At 38.0% G+C, this 10,000-nt stretch overlaps 1 protein-coding gene across 4 annotated transcripts in view; it reads right to left on the bottom strand.

The window, feature by feature from the left end:
- Window positions 1-4,145: 4,145 nt before the first annotated feature.
- LOC138043364 (trace amine-associated receptor 7d-like) overlaps window positions 4,146-10,000 on the bottom strand; it is a 19,337-nt gene continuing 13,482 nt past the window's right edge. For 3 of the 4 annotated variants that reach the window (XM_068889599.1, XM_068889598.1, XM_068889600.1), the window contains one exon: window positions 4,146-6,849. In XM_068889599.1, coding sequence (XP_068745700.1) covers window positions 5,857-6,843 — 987 coding nt within the window. In that variant the 5' untranslated portion in view covers window positions 6,844-6,849 and the 3' untranslated portion in view covers window positions 4,146-5,856. Of the gene's footprint in view, window positions 6,850-9,210; window positions 9,295-10,000 lie in introns of all 4 variants that reach the window. The other variant, XM_068889601.1, reaches the window with a different exon arrangement.

Here is a 10,000-nt window from a genome sequence, read left to right as displayed (position 1 = left end):
GGCGCTTTAATGGTTCAAAATTCAACCTTGCGAATTTACCAAAACTTCTATACACCAAAGGTTTGAATTCATCCAATACTCGATTGGATTAATTGAAACCTGTAATTCATCAAAACGCTAACTTCATCGAAACTGTTAAATTCATCTAATACTCGATTGAATTTATCGAAACCGTCAAATTCATCTAAACGCTAAATTCATCAAACTGTTGAATTCATCGAAACGTTTAAAATTCAGCAAAATGCTGAATTCATCAAATCGTTGAATTCATCGAAACCTTAACTTCAGCAAAATGCTGAATTCATCAAAACGTTGAATTAATCGAAACCAGTCTATCACGTCCACTCAAGTCTCACAAACCCTTGCAAGCAAACTTTCTCCTCAAAGATGGCGGACACGGTTGAATTCGAAGAACGACTGCGACATTCTTTGCTGGATCTTGGAAGGAGATTGCAGAATAGTGCAGATGAAGACACTGAAGACTTTGTTATGTTTCGATTACGGCATATTAACCGTCATTTATTACATTCTGAACCATATACTGAAGCCGTGCGGTCTATTTCAGCTGTAATAGTTTAGTTAGAAAGTGAGGAAGAGAGTAGGGTTAATCACAACTTTCCTGGGTATTGCGTGGCTCCTCGTGGTTCCGTTGGAAGGCCAAAGTTTGATATTACAAAAAACACGAGAGCAGCTGGAATATATGATCAATTATGACATCTCTTTATCAAAGATAGCGGATGCCTTGGGGGTGTCAAAGAGCACAATAAAGCGACGTGTCCGAGAATACGGCATTTCGGTGCGATTACAAGAAGGGATTTTAAGCGACAATGAACTAGAGGCCTTGGTCACTGACATCCAGAGGAAAATTTCTAACGCTGGTTACCGAAGAATCTACTCTCAGCTTAAATCCAGGTTTTTTAAAGTTACATAGGCACGAATAAGGAAAACCATGCATAGAACCGACCCAGAAGGCATTGCGATGAGATGGTTGTCAATCACTCCAAGGGCGGCCTATAGCGTCAGGGGTCCCCTATCGTTATGGCACATTGATGGAAACCATAAACTCATCAGGTAAAATTTGCTATTTTCAATATATTGACTAAATCAGTTTCCATTGCCATTTACATGAGTTGAAGGTCGTAAGTTCAGCAACAAGGTCATGAGATACTTGACAGATCGTAATTGAAACATATTATGCCTTTCGCTTTATTATTATGCAGAGATACCAACCTCTGGATATCTCAAAGCTGCAGATTTCTTCCTTTGAGCTCCCTCTGAGCACAGCCCCCTTGAAAATGCCTGTAATGTCAGCTGTTTCTGTTTCTGGGATAACTGGCACTGATGATTATGCTGTTTTTGACAATGACATAATCAAGTGGGTTTTTTCCAAAAATAACCCTCTTTTAGATGTATCATGTGGGGCCAAGCTCTGTATGATTGATTTACTTTTCCCTTTATATACAATTGACCTAATCAAACTAATGTATTTTGTGAAGGAAATGCTCATGGAATAATGATTATTTTAATTCACAGTTCATACTTTGGGGGTTTTGCACATCTCAAATACTACACCCCACATGATACATCTAAAAGAGGGTTATTTTTTTAAAAAACCCACTTGATTATGTCTTTATCAAAAACAGCATAATCATCAGTGCCAGTTATCCCAGAAACAGAAACAGCTGACATTACAGGCATTTTCAAGGGGGCTGTGCTCAGAGGGAGCTCAAAGGAAGAAATCTGCAGCTTTGAGATATCCAGAGGTTGGTATCTCTGCATAATAATAAAGCGAAAGGCATAATATGTTTCAATTACGATCTGTCAAGTATCTCATGACCTTGTTGCTGAACTTACGACCTTCAACTCATGTAAATGGCAATGGAAACTGATTTAGTCAATATATTGAAAATAGCAAATTTTACCTGATGAGTTTATGGTTTCCATCAATGTGCCATAACGATAGGGGATCCCTGGCGCTATAGGCCGCCCTTGGAGTGATTGACAACCATCTCATCGCAATGCCTTCTGGGTCGGTTCTATGCATGGTTTTCCTTATTCGTGCCTATGTAACTTTAAAAAATCTGGATTTAAGCTGAGAGTAGATTCTTCGGTAACCAGCGTTAGAAATTTTCCTCTGGATGTCACTGACCAAGGCCTCTAGTTCATTGTCGCTTAAAATCCCTTCTTGTAATCGCACCGAAATGCCGTATTCTCGGACACGTCGCTTTATTGTGCTCTTTGACACCCCCAAGGCATCCGCTATCTTTGATAAAGAGATGTCATAATTGATCATATATTCCAGCTGCTCTTGTGTTTTTTGTAATATCAAACTTTGGCCTTCCAACGGAACCACGAGGAGCCACGCAATACCCAGGAAAGTTGTGATTAACCCTACTCTCTTCCTCACTTTCTAACTAAACTATTACAGCTGAAATAGACCGCACGGCTTCAGTATATGGTTCAGAATGTAATAAATGACGGTTAATATGCCGTAATCGAAACATAACAAAGTCTTCAGTGTCTTCATCTGCACTATTCTGCAATCTCCTTCCAAGATCCAGCAAAGAATGTCGCAGTCGTTCTTCGAATTCAACCGTGTCCGCCATCTTTGAGGAGAAAGTTTGCTTGCAAGGGTTTGTGAGACTTGAGTGGACGTGATAGACTGGTTTCGATTAATTCAACGTTTTGATGAATTCAGCATTTTGCTGAAGTTAAGGTTTCGATGAATTCAACACTTCGATGAATTCAACGATTTGATGAATTCAGCATTTTGCTGAATTTTAAACGTTTCGATGAATTCAACAGTTTGATGAATTTAGCGTTTAGATGAATTTGACGGTTTCGATAAATTCAATCGAGTATTAGATGAATTTAACAGTTTCGATGAAGTTAGCGTTTTGATGAATTACAGGTTTCAATTAATCCAATCGAGTATTGGATGAATTCAAACCTTTGGTGTATAGAAGTTTTGGTAAATTCGCAAGGTTGAATTTTGAACCCATTAAAGCGCCGTAGAATCAGGGTCTTTTCTCAACGGCAATGGAGGCAGAGAAGAGAGACCCTGGGAACGAGGTTGAAAGAGCCGTTGGTGGAAATTTGGTTGATGTCCCATCACTTTAACGTTGTCCAAATCCATCTGATGGTGACATTCTTGGACACGGTTAGCACTTTTAGAGTTGGGATCAAACATCGACACAGCCTTTTTATGCTCTGAGACCCACTTTTTCAAAGTTCTCTCTATCTGGCCGTAGTATAAGAAATTACGTTGTTTGCGGTCAATTTTGTACACCACACCAGAAGATGGGTGGTCTGTTTTATCTTCTTTTTTTGGTAGAGGAAAAGGCTGTTGATGGTTTTTTGTAGTTTGTATGAAACGTGGACCTGTCGTTGTTTTATTAAGCGACTTATTCTTTCAGAAACACCCTGGATATATGGAAGCGTACTAACATCAATCGCTCTTATAACTGATGAAGGCTTAAAGAGTAAGCCAAAACCTCTTAAACAACAACAAGCTGTCACGAGTCAGTGACAAACACTAGCTTAAGGGGGCTCAAAATAGTTTCAACACTTCCAAGTAACGCTCTTATTGGAAGGATCAGCACTACAACGCTGTATCATGTATTAGACACAGATTATGTTGAACAAGATGAAGGGTTTTGTATTTAAACGTGGCAACGGGCAAACCCTGTAAAAACACCCTTTAGTTTGTCTTTAGTTGCTGATCTCAAAAACGAACTCGAATTTTTAATTTCTGAAAAATAATCAGGAGGGCAAGATGAAACTTTGCTCTAAGCGGATTCAAAGCCACCTTAATTCTGTGATTTTTTTTAGGTGGCTCTGATTTTGCAATACACTACCACTACTGCTATTACTACTACCACTACCATTACCACTACCACTGCCACTGCTGCTACTACTACTACTACTACTACTACTACTACTACTACTACTACTACTACTACTACTACTACTACTACTACTACTACTACTACTACTACTACTACTGCTACAATTCGGGAAAGAAAACAAATATCGTAAAAGAGAAGGGCTTTCCAATCCGTTAACGAGTTGAACATTCATAGGTATTTTTGAAAGAGAATAATCATGATAAAAGAGACTGTCAACAATGAGCCGGAAGACCTCTCTTGACTAACTGACAAACTTTATCAATCACATAGGTAATGGCGAATCGAAAAAAACGCTATTGGTGTTTACTGTTCACATAATTTACTCTAGACCCCATTTAGAAATGACGGGCGTCTATAAACTGTTCTTATGTCATTGTTTTCATTGTGATAATTATGCGAACAGATCTTTTTGTGGCTTTATTTACTCTAAAAAATCTGGAAAAAAAACACTAGGCTATGCTAATAGCATAATGTGCTACTTTACAGGCTTGAACTTTTAATAATATACATGCAAAAATTTCACTGTGCCTATTTACTGACAGCACGTCAATAGGACGTTTTCAACCAATCTCTAGACACACCAATAACAATAGAGAAACGTACGACTTCTGGTGGACGAACAAAAAAAGCTAGTGAGAGATCTTTTGTTTTCGTCCACCAACATGGCGGCGATGATGTCATGTGAAAACTTCCTATTGATCCCAAACAGAGTGCAGAAAGTGAAAATAGTTCAGAGAGTTGAAGTTAGTCCAATAAAGGTAAAATTTTTGCATGTATATCATTAATAACTAATAGCATGATTTTTCTCGCGTAATTTGGAAATTAGCACTTAAAGATTTACTAGTGCCCATTTATTCCAAGTCCTATTACCATTCAGTTTAACAAACATAGAAGCCTCTCCTGTGATATTTTCTGTTTTAAAGCACGCAGGGAGCGGATATAAAGCACGAAAGAAGTGTAGGGGAAACACGAGACGCAGTCGAGTATTTTCCCTCCCGCTTTTTAAGTGCTTTACAACAGAACAGATCACAGGGGAGGTGGTGGACAAAACACTGACCCCCAGTCCAAGGACTACCCCGATAGACTACCCAAATAGACTACCCTATAACGGTACTATTTCGAATGAGTACTGTTGGTCTATATGTAAGTAGCGTCACAAATAGTGCTTACCTAAGCCTAAATACCCATTTTAAACGGCGTTGATCAAAGGTTAGCTTTCGACAATTGTTGTGATGGCCGATTACTTCAAGTAAGTGAAGTGAAACTGAATTTAGTTGCACGTGGCCCTGAGGACTAAAATAAACGAGGTATGTGCAATTCAAGTATATAATCAATTAGTCACTATAAAAAATACCATAATACTCTTTGTTTGTCCCTCCAAATTTTTTGCACAAGTATTGTTTCCATTTTCTATAGGGACTTACAGTGGTCCCAAGGAAAAGTAAAAAAAATACTTATACAAAATTTTGGAGAGACAAGCAAAGAGTATTATGGTATTTTTGATAGTGGCTAATTCAATTCTATCAGAAGTACTCATTAATAGTTAGTCCATTTTAGGGTAGTCCATTTGGGGAGTCCATCGGGGTAGTCCATGGACTGGGGGTCAGTGTTTTGTCCACCACACACAGGCGAGGCTTCTTTATTTGTTTTATGATAAATATCTTCCAAGCAAGAATGAGGTAAGAGAGCGGATCCCAATGCCCCATCATAGTTTTTTCAATTCTATTTTCATTACATACAACAGTTTCAGTTCCTCGGGACTCACAATGGTCGCCATGTACACGAAGACGCAGTATGAAAGGCGTGGTACCCGAGGCACACGGAGCTGATTTGCCAATCAACCGTGGACACACACTGAGCACTGTGATAATTGAACAATAGTAACGGGAATATGATAATTGTCGTTCCTTTTTTTTCTTTTTGACTGAAGCTGCTCTGTTAACCTCACTTACAAACTTTCTTCTTGGGACCTTCCGCTGTTTCCTGCGCGAGATCCATCATCACCTCCTGCGTGACTACCAGTGCCGACAAAAAGGTGCTTGGCTGCCCTGCGCATGTCTTTGCTCCTCCAAAAGTAAATCAGCGGGTTCACGGAGGAATTTATCAACAGGGCCGAAATCGCAAAATTTAACTCAGTTCTACTTTGATTGGTGCTTGTGAAACCAGTGATTATTTGAACTAGTACAGCTGGAACAAGGAAAACTAAAAGTGCCAGGAAGATGTAGATAATGGTGATGGCACAGCGCCTCTCTCTTTTGTACGCAATCATGGCGCTGTTTTCTTCCGCGTGTAAAGTGTGAACGTTGTTTCGTTTGATTTTAATAATTAAGGCTACGTGCACTAGAAGAAGATATAATACTAAAATCCCCGCAATAACTGAAGTTATTAACTGATTGGTTTTCTCATCGATACCCGAGTATCGCACGGCAATGAAAGTAATCCATATCACAAACAATATGACAAGGTTGCAGATGGTTTTTTCAGTGGTGACTCTGGCTCGGTAACGAAGTGGTTTGGACACAGCCATTGTGCGGTCAGTACTGACGTACGCCAGGCAGAAAAAAGAGCCCCCTACGCACAAGAACAGAAAGGCTTCGTACAAAGTGTGAATAACCTTTGATTGACATACCGTTGACGGGTAATGCAACATCAACCGCCACGAAATGAACAGAGGTTGTGTAACCAAGCCGACTAAGAAGTCTAAGAAGGCGAGGCTACACAGGAGAATGTTAGCTGGACTACGGAGTTGCAGAGTTTTGTAAACAGTTATTATCACGGCGAGATTTACGAGGACAGCAAAAATTGCAAACGGTATGTTTAAAGCGATAATAAAGATGTTAAGACCATAGTGGTAAGAGTCAGCGCTCAGTGTCTCAATATTGCAGCTAGTAGGACTTGAATGGTTTGTTGGTGAAACCACGGTTGAGTTGTCCATCAGTGTCTAAAAAAACAAAATGAAGTCATGGAATAAGTTCACCATCGAATTTGTTTCCGCTAAAAGTAATTCCCACACTTCCAATGTAGAATTTCCTTTCGTAAACGCTATAAAATGCAACCGGTTTGGTAACTCACACCCAAGGCCGGGAAATTTTGTTTAGAGAGTTTCTTCCCCTTTTTTATTTTATCCAAAAAAGGAAGTGTAGGGAAGATATCGTTGACTTCACCTATTGTCATTAATGTGCCAACCACAGCTACATTGCCTGTCGAAACAAAGGGTCTTTTGCTCGTGTGTTTGGCACATTTGAATAACAAAAGCACTGTTTGTAAACAAATATCTTCCCTATAAATAAATCCTTTGAGGAATCGAAAATACTACTACAATCTCGCATAAAAGGGAATGCAAAAAATTATGATAATTCCTTGATAACATAGCTTTGCTTTCGTTTTTCCGCTTGAAGCATTAATTATGAACAATAATTTTGGATACTGTAAAGATATAAATTTCATCACGGACATCTGCTGATATTTAACAATTAGACCCGTAGCCCTTGAGGGCGAAGGGTCTAATTGTTTTAGTATCACCCAACTAGTCGGGCAGAACAGGCAATAATAAAGCTAGCAAATGCAAGTTAAAGAAATATTTATTTGGGAATAAAACGAAAGAAAAAGTCACGCTTTTCGCTACTCGAGGACTGATTAATAATAGTCCTCTAGTAGCGTAGCCAATCAAAATGCAGGATTTGCATTAGTCCACTAGTTGGGTGATACTAAACAGAAATAAAACTCATTAAAATGGTCACGAAAAGCACTTGAGGCAATTTACACCCCTGTGACACATGCCTTTGGTTAGAAAATCGGAACAATATAAGTGGGAAGGGGATGGCTGACCAATAATTAAAAAAATTGTATATTATACCGTACTAGTTTATCGTATCGTCGGTACAGTTTAAACAAATGTCGCAAATTTTTATATTTATTTTCTTCAACTGTAAAGCTTTTCCGGCGTCGGAAAAAAACTAAACTTTCCTCCGCACAACTGGAGTTGACAGTATTCAAAACGGCACATGCACTTGCGAAAACTAAACATTCACTTTACCTTCACTGAAGTGCCCCACGAAATAAACAAATCAGAGCGTAGATTGCATTGCCGTAACCTTTTTTTAGTCGCCAATGAAAAAGGTTGTATTATCGAACTTTGCCAGATCTCAAATTTCCAGTGACAGGGTGAGATCTGGGTATGAGATTAGGTTTCAAATAGTGTTAGGATTCGTCTTTAAAGTAATAATCCAAGAAACATTTTGGAGATACCACATTGGAAAGGTCTTTAGACATAACATGATTAGTCTTAGTACATTTATTAGTCTTAGTAGATTTTTAAAACCATCAATACGATTAGGCTCTAAGTATAGGGATATTTTAATATTTATTTTTAATTATTATTTTTATTTTTACTTTTATTTCTATTTATTTCTAATTATTATTTTTCGGTAGAAACTGGTACATAGGTTACGCAATGCGCCCAATGACTCAGGATAATTTTGAATTAGCAAAGTTTAATAAAAATAACAATAACAATAACAATAACAATAACAATAACAATAATAATAATAATAATAATTATTATTATTATTATTATTATTATTATTATCATCGTCGGGTGTCCGCAAAGGTTCATACTGATTTCCTTATTTTCGTAGAAAAATTTAGCGTTCTAGCAATTTTCGTCGTTCCGTGACCGCCCCTAGTTTCATCATTTAATAATTGGTTCCATTAGACTTCTTTCACGTTGCTCCATCATTTGATCAAAAATTCATCATTTTTACAGTTTATGTAAGCCCATCGCACTTCCTTGGAAATTTTGTTTTTCCGCATTTGAGCACATCCCTTTTACCGGATCCCAATGGAAAAGGTTTTTACACAGTTTGCCAGCAGAGTATGCGACACGAATGCACTCATTCTGTTATTACGAGATGATTTATGCCTATCTGCTACTCGGAAAAGAAATGGAATCTTCAATTAAGCTAAACGGAATGATTATTTTAAAAAGGAAGAGGGAGTAGGTGCTGCGAACCAGCGACTGACTGCGTTTAGCACACAAAAGCTGAACCATAAATGAAGCAGAAAAAAGCATATAAAAACCTTAAGCCAAAAGCTGATAGCTAAAAGATCCTTCGGGCTTCTTAAAAATCCTACAGTCCACAAGACTCTGTGTTGAAGTTAATGAAATACAGTGGCAGTACTCGAAATACATTTGCAGAGAAATCTATATTCCGAACAGCTCGTAAATCCCTCAGTTTTAGATATTCTACGCAATTGTGGGCAGATATTAACTGCTAATTGCTTTGCGTATGCAGGAACTCACCGATTGCAGCTTGCAGCTTGCAACTTGAATTCCCCGATTGCACGATGCCGTGGGTTAGAGCGCACTTCTCTATGGTTTTCTTTCCTGCGTTTGATCAGATTTATGAACCAGTGAAAAACATTTGCGGCTAATTATCTATCTTATGAATATCTACTCGGTCTTTGTTATCACTGCTCTTTAATTTAAAATCATCATGACAAAAGATAAAGTTGTTAATTAGCTTCGACGTAGGAGTTACTCATTTGATTTCAATAAAAAATCCGTAAATTTGAAGGGCCCTTTTTTCACAATAATGAAAAAAATGCGCAGATGGTCATCGGTTTGATTTCTTGCTTATTTCTCGTAAAGAAAATTTGCAGCCGATTATTTATTTTCCTAAATCTATATCGCCTTGACTCTTTTGTTGCTGTTAAAATCAATATGACAAAGGAGAAAGTGAGGTATTAGCGTCGACTTAAGAAAGTACTCATTTGATTTCAATAAAAAAAAATCCGTCAATTACGAACATCTTTCTTTTTTCCTGCGTCAGGGTTTGAAGAACTGGATTGCTTTCAATAAAAATTCACCCATCTCGAATACATGAAAAGGGAAAAATGCAAAAATGGGAACAAGTTTGATTTCTCGTTGAAGACTTGGACTTTTTAGAGTGATAAATTAAGCATTGAAAAAATTGTAGAACTGGAACCAAATATTTTGCGTTTGTACCGGTAATTTTGGCCTAAAATAATATTGCAATCCCAAATTAAAAAGTCTGAAATATCCATTGATTCATGCACCAGACATCAGGGTT

Source organism: Montipora capricornis, chromosome 3 (genome assembly GCF_036669925.1).
Source record: "Montipora capricornis isolate CH-2021 chromosome 3, ASM3666992v2, whole genome shotgun sequence".
NCBI lineage: Eukaryota > Metazoa > Cnidaria > Anthozoa > Scleractinia > Acroporidae > Montipora > Montipora capricornis.
Note: the sequence above shows the minus strand (reverse complement) of the source record. Positions and strands in the feature narration are given on the sequence as shown.